The sequence below is a fragment of the Haliaeetus albicilla genome, chromosome Z (genome assembly GCF_947461875.1).
Source record: "Haliaeetus albicilla chromosome Z, bHalAlb1.1, whole genome shotgun sequence".
NCBI classification, from domain to species: domain Eukaryota; kingdom Metazoa; phylum Chordata; class Aves; order Accipitriformes; family Accipitridae; genus Haliaeetus; species Haliaeetus albicilla.
Genome location: NC_091516.1, coordinates 33207704 through 33223977, shown reverse-complemented (window position 1 = coordinate 33223977; position 16274 = coordinate 33207704). Strand labels below are relative to the sequence as shown.

The 16274-nt window shown below is 36.7% G+C and overlaps 1 protein-coding gene across 9 annotated transcripts in view; it reads right to left on the bottom strand.

The window, feature by feature from the left end:
- AOPEP (aminopeptidase O (putative)) overlaps positions 1–16274 on the bottom strand; it is a 214864-nt gene that overhangs the window by 87515 nt on the left and 111075 nt on the right. For 8 of the 9 annotated variants that reach the window (XM_069776426.1, XM_069776425.1, XM_069776428.1 and 5 more), the window contains one exon: positions 8574–8634. In XM_069776426.1, the coding sequence (XP_069632527.1) occupies positions 8574–8634 (61 nt within the window). Of the gene's footprint in view, positions 1–8573; positions 8635–9771; positions 16126–16274 lie in introns of those variants that run through there. The other variant, XM_069776432.1, reaches the window with a different exon arrangement.

Sequence of the window (16274 nt, the reverse complement as noted above, 5' to 3'; positions counted from 1 at the left end):
ATGGAGATGGAATGAAGACCATTACACAAATTTTGTTACCATCTGCTCTCTAGAAATACTTCAGCAGCTCAGTGTTTTTGAAGAGTGTGTGAAAAAAGCATTGGGCTCAAAAGCAAGAGCTTCCGTCCCCAATTCTAGCCAGTTGAGCACGCAACAGCAGTGAACCCTGAGGATCACTTGGAGTTTCTGACTGGACCATTGCATGAATCAGCAGGTCACAGGTTTTTGGGTCAGCATTACAGAGGGCTACATGGACTTCAGATACATGGTAAGTGTTTACACCCATGCATGAAATACATCTTCCTCACATATTCATTCCTTCCAATCACAAATATGTCTTTCTAAAAGCCTAGAAAACAGGGAAAATTTCCAGGAAGTAAAACACGTTTCTTTTAAAAACCCTAGACCACTGGGAAGGGAAGGTGACAACTTGTTCCTGTCACAAAATTTTTACCTCAGCTTCATGCCCAACTCTCTATCCTCCTGCACTAAAAAGATTTTTATTTCCTAAAGTAGCATTTGACTTCTCATTACTTCATATTCTGTGTCCAGTGCACTAAAACTACTTATAAGGGACTCCAAACTGGAGAGATTTCAGCCATTTCAAAGGCTACTCTTTCCTAATTAATATAGAAAAGCTGTTCTCTTGCAAGGTAGCAAAAAAATTATTTTAAACCTTTATGGATTGTTTCCATTGGGTAGAGAAAACAATGGGCAGGCTAAAAATTAATTAGTTGCTAACTTCTGTGCTACTCCTCGGATGTTTTTACAAGCAATAGATTAAAATCCAGGTTTATTGCTATGCAAGCCCAGCTGTGCCCTTATTAGGCAAGTCTCAGTTCAGCATTTCTGTGTAAAAGAGGACCTGTCCTCCCTCTCTTTGCTATGTTTCCACCCCCTACACATGTAGGTGGGAGAGTGGGAGCTTGGGAATGTGAACTTGATCCAGCATTGATCAGCCAGGCAGCAAACTGTTATTGTTCTTTAGATACCAAACATAACTCCTTTCTAGTAGGGATAAGCTCAGTCATTCTGCACATAACACAGCTTTTGTGTTCAGTAATGCAATTAATAGGAAAAGGGAACGAGAAAGACTGCTTGAGATTTATTAAACTTAAAAGAGATTCTAATGAACAAACGTGTGGAATCCAGCCCACAATTATTTGAGAAATTGAACATTTGTTTCAAATGCAGTTCAACTTCTTGAACAAGCTATTACTTGTGCAGATTTACTATACTACTACTACTGTACCTCTGAGCTGAACACATACAATACTGAAAGGTAGCCTGAAGAAAAACAGAAAGACATTTGTGAAAACCTGGCTTTCGACTGGAGAGGAAAGCCACTGTTTCAGCAGGTCATTAAACCGAATCCAGTGAAGTATGCTCCTCAGCCTTCACGCAGACTCACAGTTCCAGCTGAGAATCTCAAAATATTTTTCTCCTGAATTATTCAATTAATGACTAAATTAAGACTCCTAAAACTCTGTTTTAAACTTTTAGATATTAGAACACCAGAGGCACTGAAATATTATGGCCAATACTTTCAAATTTAACATTTAAAAATTAACATCTACATTCAGCCTAGACACAAAGTTGCTCAGCACTAAGCGGGTGTCTAACCTGAGGCAGCATGTTTTCCAATTTTAGAATGTGGTCACGCAATAATCCGTAACAATGCTATTCTGATCTTGAGTGTCTGTGGTTTTCCTCCTAAAATCAGCAGTCACATGCAATGCAGAAGAAACTTACCCCAAACCCTTCAAAACTGTAACAATACTCTAAGCTGTGCCTGAACTTGAAGAGCTCTGAAATAAATCTGGGTCTTTACTGACATTTAATGATGTATGATTTTATATAAGCCATTTTCTTGAATTTTTTAACTATTCAACAAACAAAAATATACCACTGTTGTGTCTTGTTTAGCAGTATCTTAAGTACAATTTACAGGAGCGGCTAAATAAATTACAGGGCCATTTTATGCCAATAACCTTCTTTAGATCAACACAGGATCTATTTAAATAGTAACAGACCTTACAAGTTATTTGATAGTTTGCTACAAACAAAATATCAAATTCTCCATATAGTGTGGTCTATCTAGAAAGACTTTCAGTTGGATAGTCTTTATCTAAAACATCTTTCAAAGAGTTAACAACATAGAAAGTCTGTCTGTGCAATATGTCTCAATTTGTTTCTCTTCATGATTCATCTGACATTTATGCACACTACAATACTATACACACTGCTTGATTACATTTTTCTATTTTCCAAAATCCCATCTTCTCTTCTAAGAAAATAAGATGCAATGTTGACAGTACAACTGCTAATTTCAGAAAAACTGATTCGTATTAAAATACTTTTTTCCTACTGTGCTTGTTATCATTAGAGAAGACATTAATCAATATATATTGTTGACCTATGCTCATTTAAATTTGTAAGGACTTTGGAAAGTTCTTTTCATCTTCCAATCTGCAAGCTTGCTAATATCAAAACAATACCATTTTTCTTGAGGGGAAGTGCCTATTCTTCAAAGTATGCTTTCCACATACAAGAATAAGTACTTAAAGTAACAGTTACGCTTTCTTCAGATTATTTGTCAAATATCAACTCATTAGCATTCAACTATCGTATCAGTTATATTCTCTGCACTCTCTGCATGGACACAAAAGTTTCCATGTTCAGATAAAGAAAAATATCACAGGTTAAGTAGCAAACTTCAGTATTTAAGCAGCAGCATGTTATTCTTGTGACTAATACTTAATACCAACTTTGAAATTAATCTAAGAGTCCCTGTTAAACTTTATTACGTAAGTAAGAAAATTATACCTCTTCATAGCCCCTTCCCAATTTTTTCCCCAAATCACAGGCTTGAATGAGATTTTCCCACTTAACAGGTCATTCTTACTGCCAGTGCCTACAAACTTACTGTATCTCAACAAACAGTAAGGATTTCACTTGTTTACTGCCTCAGTGTTGCCATCTGCCAATATGCAGTTATTATGTACATCCAGACAGAAAAATTGCAAGATAAGGCATAACTAGCAATGACAAGTAATATCAAGTGCTAACAAACCCAAGCCTTAAGTTACACTCTGATCCAATGAGAGTGATTTTTCTGCTGGAAAAATTTTCTAGTACCCTCTGTAAAACTTGGGTGAACAACTGCTAAAGCTCATTCAACAGTTTAGTAAGAGCATTCTTTTAAAAAAATATTTGAAAGTGCTTCATTTGTTAGTAATTGACCATAACCACTACCCTGCGAGGCATTCTCTTGTAGAGCTATCCCTTCATCTGTATTTTTGTCTTAGTAAAAGGAAACAGGAAATCTATAAAGCTTGTAACTGGGGCAAAAGCCAGGAACCTTCTTAACAACAAACTGCTTTATCAGAAATCATATTAAGTACTTGAGCTGCTGCTGTAACATCCTCCTAAAATTTATGAAACCACAGAAATACATTGCTTGCATTGGTTTAGAACCCTTTACAAATGATATTTTGGTTCAAATTTTTTAATAGTTTTGCTATGAGTTTCTTTTCCAATCCATTTTTTCTTCAAGCAGGACAATCCAAGAGCCAGTCATATACAAACAAAACCAGAAATACTATGAATAAATGAATATTAGCCACTGGAAGATTTCTTTTGTCTGTGTATCCCAGCCGAAACTAGGACATATTCTTGCAATACACACTATGAGCTGTACATAGTCTGAAATACCTGTTTGCAGTACCTACTTTAACCAGGGAACGCTGTTTAAGGTAGAACAGTGGATAAGAATTAAGCTTTAACAGGAGGATAAAGTAGCAAAGGGAACTAGGAGAAGGACAGAGCATTGCAATCACCTCTTGCATTTTTTCCATAATTTTGAGGGGATATTTGGTGTATTTATCCTAGTGCCTGCAGCTATGTGATCACATAAGACTTATAGATTACATTGTAGGATATGTTGGAAACCGAAAATCATGGAGGAGCATGCCAACCACTCTTTTTTTTTTTTTTTTCTCTTTTTTCTTTTCCCCCCTTTTAACTGAAGAATGAATCTGGAGATTATTTTCATAACACAAGGTACCAAATGAAATACACACCCAAGGAACATTCAAGATAGCAAGTTTACCAGTAAATAATAGTATGTTATCAAACAATGCAGTTTCAGAGGCAAAAGAAAAGATGGTGAAACTGGAATGAGTTAAAAAAATACACGTAGGAGTTTATGAGATGCAGAGACTACCTAATGTTTATTTGTCTACTTCTCAATTAAACAGTGTACAACAGAGTTCAAAATGGGGAAAGATTTTAAGCATATTTTAAAAAGGTTAATTATCTAAGGTAGAATAAAAAATTGAGGTAAGAGTAACTGCGCAATATAACACACAGACAAGTCTGTGGAGAACTGAGAAAACCTTCCTCAGGAAACATATGGTCTTTTAGTCTTAAACTCTAATTAAACATTACATAGACTGAAAGACACAATAGAAACTGTAGTTAAGAGAACAAAGCAGCAGCAGCAGGGATGAAGTGGACTTAAGTGATTTCATAGGTGTCTTCCAGCTCTAAACGCTGGTTTGTTCTTCTGATTCTACTCCTTGTCAGCTTAACTCATTGACTAAAGTTAGCAGTGTTAAGTCATTACTAGTTGCACATGATGAAAAGTTGCCATAATCCCCCCGTGAGTCACCTCTGAGACAAGTACATGCTGAAGGTTGCTCAATTTGATAAAACTATTTTCAACAACGCAATATGCTTCACTGTATTTAACACCACTACGATGTGTTCCCAGAAAAAAATCCTCATGAAATCTTGTATTTCAGAAATGCTTGCTTTTCAACTCTTATGTTCCTTATTGTTTTGTGTGTGAGAAAACCTTCCTGCACAGCAAGCCTGAAGACAACCACTGTGCTGTGGCACTCTTCCATGTAAGAAAGTATTGGCCACACATTACCACACACCCTTCACTAAAACATTAACCTTTAATGCTTTAGAAAATACCAAATTTGGAAGTGTAACTAGGCATGCAGAATTATTTTTCAAGGCAACAGGCCAAATTCTGTTTTTATTTATCAGTATGACTCCCTTACGTTGTTATTCTTGATTACTGCTGGTATATACATGAGCCTGGAAACTAGCTCAATAATTAGAAAAGACCAAATGACTTTTCCAAGAGTGAAACGGCAATAGAAATTGACAAATATTAAAGTTTCAGTAGTTCTAAGTTTCAAGTATAAAGGGATATATATATATATGTGGCTTCCTGGACAGAGTTGGAGACAGCATTTGGAATGGCAAATGTAACAAAGCACAGGTAAAGAAGTACAGGATCTTCAGTTAGACAGATGCCATGACATACGGCTGTGAGGAATACAAAATGCTAATTCCTCTACCAGAATGAAGATGATAAGTAACATTGCTTCAGCAGTCTGAGGACTGGCAAGTATTTACCCTTATCCATCTTTTGTACAAGTACCCTTCCAGTGTCCTTAAGCTAGACTGTTGTGAAGACAGCGAATTGAGGGGTGGCCTAACAACTCTGTCTTCAGGTGGCCCTGTTGTTATCAAATTTTAGAGAGCACCAGTACGGTACAGTTGATAGATTTGGATTATGATCACAGAAGAAAATTCTTATAAACACTTTGGTAGCTAATGCTGTAAATGAACCGCAAGTGGTGAATTTTCTTTATAGTCCATGGATGACATGAATTTCCTGAGCAAACCCCACCAAAACATAGAAATAAAAGATGTCACAGAGACAACCACAGCCACTATAAAACAGAAGAATTCTCATATGGTAAAGATATAAAGGAACCATGTTCTGACTTAATTTTCAGAATGGACAGCATGATGCATATATCCCAATCCCATTACAGAGGATAGTCTCTCCAGTAAGGGAGTTTCCTCTCCAAATGCAGTGAAGTCTTAGACAGTATTTATAGATGTAAAATGTTTACATTCTTAGTCAAGTTATTTCTCATGGGTATCTACTAAGCCACTAAGAAGTACATTTTGTCCCTCTAAGAGCAGGTGCTGCAGGATTAAGAGTGACTTTAACTATCATGCTATAGGACTCTACAGTGCAGTCAGTAAAATAAGGGTGATAAGCATAAAGTTGCTGAATGCTCTGTAGAGTGCAGGATGCTGCTTCTCTGCCTTTGGGACATCTTTGGAGCAGAGATTCACCTGCTGCTTTTCAGTTGCTCCAGTACTGAAGAAAGGTAGTTAACTGCAATGGATGCTCTATACCTCATACTATTCACACTGTCTGACTGGCTGGCTCAGCGGTGTGACTTCACCCAAAAGAGCTGACAGAAACCTTCCTCTGCATACACCCCAGTCCACTCACCTGGCAACCCATAAGTTGTCGAATAAGTCAGTTCTGTGGCATTCCTGGGCTGCTATTTATGATGCTGGTAGTTGACCTGCATGTAAGAAGGTGGTCTACATGGCTAATATGATGAATCTATGTGAAGGCAAGTTAATAGTTTGCTGAAATAAATATAATCTAAATACTTTTTAAGGGGGGTTTCAGTAGCAGCTCCTGTACAGCACACAAGTAGATTTATACTTCTGTCGTTGGTAAATACAGTCTTATTTAGATTATAGATGCTAACATTGAGACCTACTAAGCAACCTCTACAGTCTTTATTTCAGGAATAAGGGCTCCCCAAATGATTTAATAAAGCACAAAGGAAAGAAGGTTTCCTATTCACTGAATGACAACAACTCCAGTTCTTTCAATAAAGTGGAAACTAGTTCCCATAAGAGCCTGAGAAATACTGAGGACTACAGGGTTAAATCATCAAAAAAGTTATTGAGGGAAGAGAGAGACAGAGGGAAGAGGTCAGCATGCTGATGCTCAGAAGCAGCAGAATACTAAATCAGCACCGTTCCTGTTGGTGGTGGTTTTTTTTACAGAACAGCCAAACTACCAGGGAAATCTCTTAAGTCTTTAAAGAAAATTTACAACTATTTAGAAGCCTGCTGGGTGTGGAAATATTTTTGCTACATGTTTTGCTTACACAACCAATAGATACTTGCATGGTATAATGAAACTACCCACTATTCATTCTGAACAACTTACAGTACTCAGGAAAACAGAGTTCAGTTTTCACGTTAATCAAAACCATTTTAAATTCTTTAGTCTGCTCCTGTCTTCCTCATTTGTGATTTTAGAGTTGATTGTGGGACACAAATAAGGCACATCCTCAAAGATACACATGTAAGTAAAATGCCAGAAAACTCTTTCATTTCAGACGGCCAGTTCAGCATCTTAGAGCTACAGCTGTGCAACATCAATTTCTCCCCTATACTTGAAGCAGCTGTTCTACAATGTATTCAACTTTTTATCAGGAACAAAACCTTGATCAAAACATAGCATTAAAATCAAGGTCCTTTTTCACAAAATGACTGAACATCAAGATGCATGGTGATACTTACCGTCCTTTCCTTTCTTCCCTTCCAATTAAAGCTAATTTTATTTTCAGTAATTTTACAGGAAAAAACAAACTCCACCTTGATTTTATAGCATCTTCAAATATTAGTCTTTGAACATTTTGATCTCAGGGTAAAACCTCCCATGTGGACATGCACACCTCTAAAGCTGTCAAGGGAAGAGCTCAACCACAGTGTTTCGGTACAGCTCATGTTCAGGGATCACTGCTTATCATATTGTGCTCTCCAGATACTTGGACAATTCTACTTGCAAACATGCTTGCTCCTCAGAGCCTCAGTCATGCTGCCTAAGTAACTTCACTTGTGCACATACAAACCAGGACTTACCATTCTAACTCTTAAAAAGTTTTTTTTTCTTTTTAAATGCTAATGCAAAGTGGAAACAAATGCAAGCATTAGATAAGATAAATCCCAAGCAACCTAGGGGATGCCAGCTTAGGGGAAATGAGTTAGAAATTGAGCCCCAGGTGTATAGTAAAAACTTAGTGTAAAACTGGTTTTTAGGAAGATTTATACAGGGATATCTTTCATCGTCTAATCCCAGTTTTGGACAAAAACAAATAATGAGAGCCTTCACATAGCACAGACACAAATAAGCATTTTCAGTTCACAGAATTTAAAACATTAATATTAAAAGCTTTTAGTATTAAAAGCAGAAAATAATGCTCAGTCTCAGGGCTGGAACACCAATGAAATATGTTACCCATGCAGCAGATTCACCAGCAAGTCGCAATATTCACAAAATTTCAAAGTACAAATAATTTAACATTTAGTTACTGCTGTCAGTATGGCTTTCAAGTAATTCATATATTGACAACTGTGAACAATGCTCCTTACATTTAGTAGAGTCCACCACTATACGGTAAAGCGTATTTCCATGTGACTACAATATTAAGCTATAGGCTAAGTTTTCTAAGATTTGCCCTTTGGCAGGTTGTTGAGATGATGGTAGAAGCAAAAACCTGCAACTGATAAAACCTAAACCCTTATAAAGATGTGGAAAGCAGTCATCATCAAAATTGTTTATTTAAAACCATATTTGTTATAAGTTCAGGCAATGATTTAAATAATGTATAAGGTAATGAGAAATGCAAGACTCCAGAAAGAACTGAGAACTGGTATTTTGTATTTACCTTTGGTATTCCGGAAGTGTCAAGCCAATTCTGGAAGATACTTTCTACAGTTAACCCAGATCTTAAAAAAAAAAAAAAAAAAAAAAAAAAATTAGAAGACACACATAAAAATATCAATTTTTCCACATGAAAATTAACGCTTTAGAAGCTGAGAAAACCCCTGAATTCCAAGTATTGGTTGTGCTGCAATGGTACTACATTCTTGGGTTTTTAATGAATAATATCATCAGAGGTGATATGAGCAAATTAAAGACAGATCAGGTTCTGTGTGCTTAAAACTCAAATGATAAAGTCAGTGCTTATGAGGATTGACAGAGAAAGTGTGAGATGGTAAACTGCATTTATGAAACATGTAAAGTATGAGCAGGTGCTCTACTTCTTGTTGAGTGGATTTTTGTTTCTTTTACAGAAAAAAAAAAAAAAAATCACAGGCAAGTAAATTTAACCAGAGACATTCAAAACCAGTATTTTGTTACAGAAGCAGCCTACATGTAAAGATAAAATACTAAAGAAAATGAAATTAAATACAAACTTCCTTAAATTTTGGGGTTTTAAAAGGCACTGAGGATATTAATCCTCAAAGTTACCAAGTATCTAATATATTTTAGTTTCATTTTTTCTGCACTTTTTTTATATCCTGGTAACATTCACAGTGAAGTCACAGAATAGTCTGGAACCCCAACAGAAGGAAATAGTTTGTCATGATCAAGCTGTGTGGGACTGAAATAACCACATGCATAAGCATTTGCAAATTCAGAAATTGTATTTCCCCTTTTACTTTGGTTAGCAACTTCTGTTGCATTTACTTCAACTCTGGTTGAAGACTTCCCAACCTGCAGGGAAGCCAATTTAAAAACAAAAACAAAAACAAAACCAACCCCCCTGTCCATGCAGTATGTCATGTCCATGCAGTATGCCAGTACTGAAAAAAGGAACCTGAGTAAGCCCTCAATGAATGTAAGTATTATGAGAAGCAGAATACATGTGCATGGTAATGCCTTGGCAAGACTCATTCTAATACTTGCAGCTACCTTCATGTATGTAATGTGTACCATAACCAATAAAGCATTCATGAAAAGAACAGCCATTTTGAAGCTCTGAAGTAGGAAGGCAAGCAACCCAATACAATTTTTATTTGAAATACATGACAAAGAAGTCTTTCCCCACCACCACCCCCCAACCCCTGACAAAGCTGTGCTCAAAATTCTGACCCTAAAGGAGGTTTATTTATGGACTGTATCAGTGACTAAGAAGGATTTGTAATGAATACATCAGTCACTTTTACTGAACGATTTTTAAACATCTTTAAATATTAACTTTCGCTATGCCAATGGGAGAGAGATCAATCACTGTTATGCCTGACATGCAAATGGGAAAACTAAGGCTTAGAGAGCTTATGGAGTCTCAAAAGCATTCAAGCAATATGTTAGTGGATGAACCTGGAACACATTCAGAGAGTAAAAATTTCTGTGTGTTTGCTGATCATCGTTACTACATTTTTTTAACTTGGCTAGTTTTATTTGGAATGACCAAAGATTTAAATTACTGGTATTAAAAGGTGTAACAACAGCACTTTTCGAGACATGGCTTATATCCTGAGTTAGATATTCTTATCCTTGTTGAACCCAAGATGAAAAATTTATCCTCCGTCTCCAAGCAGACCTATGTGTTACCATTCCTTTGAGGTAGAATTAATGGCTACAACCTCCACTCTACACTATTGTGGTAGAAGCCCTGCCATCCTTACTCACACTAAGCAGTATTCTGAATGAATGAGCAAGTCTACTTAAAAGAATAAAATTCTCCTAATGTGAATTAAGGGTGGGAGAATCTGATCAAAATAGAGAGTCAGCTAGCTTCTCATTGAATAATTGTTCAACAGTATATGCAAAAAATAAGCAATCCATTCTTAATAAGCTTCTCCAACATACACAGCAATTTTGTAACAGAGGCAAAAAGTGGACACCAAGTGCCTTAAACATAAGAAAGTCTTGCCTCACAAATGCTACCCTGTGTCATTCGGCTACTAAGATACGCTTGCATACATGGGCTACAGCATCATACTGAAAATCAGAAGAAGCTACAGGTTAAAGAAAAAGAGCATTCAGATTACAATGACAATAAAGCCATTCATACATGCTTTCATCTTCTACTAACAGTCTTCTTCAGTTTTTGATCAGTCATATCTTATGGTGAAGGCCAAGAAGGCTTAATGTGGAAAGAGCACTAGTCTATTTGCTGCTGGTAATACATTTTGATAGTTCATGTAATTTAGGTCCAAACTTCACTTCAACAGTGTCTTTACAAGTAAGAGATGACACATCAGCCTAGCTGAGGTGAATCCCCAAAAGAGAGAGTAATTCCCACAGAAACAAAGTAATCTTCCCAATCACTAAATCTGAAATGTCAAAATATCTCTTGTAACATCAGGAGATTGTAGACTGTCACAGACAAACAAAAATTTCTCTCTGATCATGTGGTTCAGATAATTGCAGCAGTCAAGCAGAAGCATTTCTACACGGCCAGGATTCTGAATTTTCAGGAAATTACCATTCTGCATGTCTGATCACTATGGAAATCAGTTTTCTACATATAAGTGGACATAAATGCCATGCTTGAAATTGGGTAGTGTTCTACATTCAAATGAATTACTAAACATCCAGATTTGGTCAGCTTTTAGTAGTACCTTGTTATTTGTGCAAATTTATGAAATTTAGAGCATTTGACTGCTATATCCTTCAGGCCATAATTAACCTTCACCTCACTACAGTGCTCTAAAAATTGTTTTCTAGTCTAAGTTAGTTAGCTGAGTCTCTTCCACAGGGAATGGAGAGAAAGAGAAGTATTTCCAAATAGTCAGTCAACTCACCTTCTTTGGGATAATTTGATGTTTTTTCTTGAGTTCTTACTTCTGTCTGGTTACTAGAGACCACATACAGGACTAGCTTAAAACTGGACACCCAGATTTTATATAGTCAAAGGTAGATCAGGTGTATCATACCATTTATTCTGTCTCAAGCAGCATAATCAGAATAACAACTTTTTATTTGTTATTGCATGAATCAAAACTAATACAGCTTAGTGTTCCAATGCTGAAGCAGAGCTAGCAGCTAGGGAAAAATACCCTTATTAATGCATTTAATTTGTCTTACCCAGGGTAAGAAACACAGCCTCACAATGCCAGTCTGTCTGCCCCCCCCCGAAACTAAAGTTAAAGTGCAAAATTTCCTCAGGAAAAAAAAACCAAAACCAAAACCAAAACCAACTATGCAAAATAATCTATGCTACATTTGCTATGTAGCGTCTTTGCTTAATATACCCTCTATTTCTTTTAAAGCCAACAACAGCTCATTTCAAAACACTGGCTTTGAAATGAGCTTATGACACTGAGGGGAATTGCACTGTTCTGACACCACACTAATCCAGTCAGAAACACCACTAGTAAGTTGCTCAGCTGCTCCTGAAACTTCGACATTTTTCTCAAGGGCAAAGACAACAATGCTGCTATTTCTCTGCTTGCAACACCCTCAGTTTCAGCTAAACACCTGTCACATGACCATATGCCATCTCCTTTGTACTTGCACACACCTTTTTTTTTTTCCAACTTAGGGCATTCTTGTTGGCACCCATCCAAAAAAGCAATTTGTTTTAGCAGTTTACAGGCATTCACTATTTTCCCCCCAATATATTAGTAATTTGCAGACTATTGCAAAGATGTACTCTGAATGTGTTGCGAGTCAATACTGAAGAACTGTGAAGTCCTTGGAAAGGTCTCCACTAACTTGGTGGGCTTCACATCAAGCCCAAAAAATAGATCACAAACAAACTGCTATTTCAAAACAAATGTCCTGGAGAAAGGACACAGGGCCTGATATTTGTAGAGTCTGCAGTTCAGTAAAGCATCCATATTCAAAAAGGGCACTTACCATCTGCTTCTGTTGCAGTTAAGCATCTGTAAGGACTTAAATCTGATGCGTCTGCGATTTTCTGAATGGCCTTCTGGTTAAGGTACTATACTGGACTGTGGGGTCTGGGTTCAGTTGATTAGCACTGTAACAGCTATTATGAGGCTGGGCAGGTTCTTCAATTGCTTTGTACTATGGTTCCCTACTTTAAAATGAGAATGCAATTACATCCATTATCTCATCCCTTGTCTCTTTGTTTAGACGATAAGCCTAGGAATGATCTCCTAACATGCATACATACTGTTCATGGCCCAAGTCAATGCTTCACAGCAAGCTCTGTAAAATACTAACATTAATCATAATTTGAAAATTAGCAATATAAAAGATGATAAAATATATCAAGTTTTCATTGCACAAGGCCCCAAGGCACTCTACCAACTTTAAGATAAACCCACTTAATTCCTCAATCGAGGAGAAGAAACCACTTTTAGAATAAGATACTGCAGCAAATGAACAGTGCACATGAAAGTGTGCGATTTTTTTTTTTTTTTTTTTTAAAGGAAGCTAAAAAGTCTGCCATATCCAACTGAAAATACTTCAACAAGCATATTTGCTTCATCCGGATATATACCTTCATATACATCAATCATTTTCAAAGTAAGCCATTCCAGCTAAATATGGAGGCATAGTTAGAGCAGATCAAAGACTAGTGACTGATTAGTGATTCTGTCAACTAGCCATAGCTTTCTGCAGATAAGATTTCCTTTGGGTTTTGTCCAGCATATATATTTTGGCTTACCAAAAAAATGGAGGAATCAAAAACACTGGGAAAATTCTTTCCCAATGATTTGCTTTGGGAGTTAGGTGCCTACCAGCTGTTTGTTTCAGTCAAAATCACCACATTCATGATAATGTGAGTAACAAAGAAAGCAAGTATGAAAGAAAGACATACCTGTAGAGCTGAGTAGTTTGAAATTGCAGCATTATTCTAATGTTGATTTAGTACTTAATTGACAATTTATGAAGACATCCAAGGAATGTGGTTAGTAAGCCTGAGTTATTAACAGTACAAATAGCTGAGCTGTAACACAAGCCTTCCTTTGTGTATAATGTATTATTAAAACCACAGCTTTATTAGTACACTTATTTATTTTATTGAATGAAATTAAATAAAAAATACCACCAGAAAAGCCCAAAGAACAGAATTGACCTCCTCAAAAAAAAATCTGCAGTTATAAAGAGGACAAGCAGCTGCGACTCTGATTTATCTGAGGCTGGTGAAACTCACCCTCTGTTACAGGGTCTTAAAAACACTGAGTCTTTGCACAGCTCACATGTTGCACAGATGTGGAGAGGATCAATTTACAGCAAAGACTATGGGTGTAAGCCTTGGGAGAACAGAGCCACTGGGAGTTTTATCAAATCTAGTGCACTGTGATATACAGACACATAAGAGGGGGTTTTGTTGTTGTTTGGTTTAGATTGGCTTTTTTTTAAATGTAGTGAAGTTTCAAGTTATATATAAGGAAATAGGATGCCTCAGTTACACGTGGGAAGTATTGTAGATTTTCTACAGAAAAGCCAAGATAATGTGAGACTATAGCCAGCACATGTTATATTTTAAAAGGCTTTGAAAACAGAGAAGGATAATGATAGGTATTGGTTTGTCCTTCTTGCCATTAGTATTCACACATAGAAATAATCTGCCTCAAGGGCAAGTTAAGAAATTCTAAAGGACCAGAAGGTAGTGCTAGGCCTATCTGATTGTCAGTATTCAGCCACAGTCCAGAAACAGGAGGATCCTGCCTTGCAGAATGGATTTCTACAGCTAACATGCCATTAATATTGAGTCAGAGCACGAAGTGAAGTAGCCCTATAAACTAGGCATATAATCCTCCTCCTCTGAGTACAAAAGGCAGCAAAAATCAATGACTGCCACTTAAGAAGTTACGTCTGTTATCTTGGAACTGCTCATCACTGGGAATGTACTAAAAAATTTCCTGTACGTAAAAACTAAAGGAACTAAGTACTGGAAGAGTGAGAATCTTTTAGATACAGCGTGCTGAATCCAATAGCAGAAATATTGCATTACTCCAACATAATAATTACAGAAAATTTCCACACTGTTGTATGATTGCTTTCTGCCAATGTTAATCCTGTTCTCATTACAAAAATCTCCCATAAGCCAAATTCTACTCCTAGCTACACTAGTTTGCCTCTGTTGCCACAGCTGAAGGCAGGATTTGGCTTGATTCTCTACTACTAATTTCTCTCTTCTTCTTCTTTTTTTTTTTTTTAATTATTAAGTCCAGCCTCCATTACAAAGAAGCATTTAGTTTAAACATTAAAATTTTACTTGGTAGAATTACACAAGTCTGGGAGGTTTTGCATGCTACAAAGAATTTTGTTGCTCTAATCTTGAAATACATTTCATTCTTACGACTGAAACTTTGTGCAAAAAAGCACTCATCAGCAGATGATCTCTAAAAGTATTTCATTTTTCTCTTTCCTCCCTTTGCGTTTACTTCAAGCTAGTATTTGTGTACTAACAACAGAATACATTTAAGAATGAAAAAACATCCTTGTAGCAGATAAGAAATAAAGGCCTTCTGTATATCCAGATGCTCTATTATTCTTGGCATTGCTGTTGATACCTGCACCCAAGGTAATCTTGGCAGTAGGTAAATTCAGATATACACTATGTCTGATTGTAAAGTGAATTACCACAGATCTGAAATTTTGTTCATACATTCTGGAGTATGATGCAATGCAAATGGGAGATATAATTCTTTTGCATAAGTGTCACTGAAAGTTTAAATATTTTGGCATGCTTCTAAGTGGAAAATTGGATGCTTACTCAAATAACATTTTGCACTGGGTTTGGACTTCAGAGAAACACAAGTGAGAAAAGGAAGGAAAACAGAGATTTTATTAACAAATCAATGTATAATCATGCCATTAAATAACCCACTTTCCCATATATTCCATTTAATATTCCTGATTATATTTGGGCTGGAAACCCATATCCAATGATATAAACAAAATATCATCCTATGGTATCTTGCTGGAAAATGTAACGCCACCCAAACTAAACTCATGATGCCACAAAACACATTGTCTCGATGATAACTAGCTTCTCCGTCCCTCAGTCTCTAAGAGCAAAAGGGTTTCACTAAAAAACTCAGTGCATTGAACTTCTATGAATATCTTATCTCCTTTTTTTTTTTTCCAAACTACTCACCCAGATTTATGAAGACTTTCGGAATCCTGCTCCCCAAAACTGCATTTTTCAAGTAAATACATTATTTTTAAAAACTATAATATGTAAAGCTGCACTACAAAAGAACCTGTATTTGTAGCACAGTCTGTAGTAGCACAGAACAAACCAATGGATAAGCAGGGAGGGATACAAAGCTCTATCACCTTCAGCCAATCACAGTCACATGTAGGAGGATTTTGAAGGACATGTCAGGCAATTAACACTGGATTTCCATCAGCGTTTTCCATCCTTCCCCATTTGGCACACTGTATGACAGGGAGGGGATGGTACCACACTACTGCTTGAGAAAAATCCATCTTCTCTTGTTTCCCAGATCCACGGCAAAGCTCTGGCCTCCTTGCTGTAGGGAGCCATGTGCCAAAAGCAGCTGGCAGGAGGATCACAAATTAGTTTGAGAAGGCAGCTGTGACTGGCACTTCAGGTTGTATAGTGAACACAGGACCTCACTGCTGCCCTAACAAGTTAAAGGGACTGCTTGCAGGGAACAAGGGATAGCAATAACACAGCAAGTGTCAG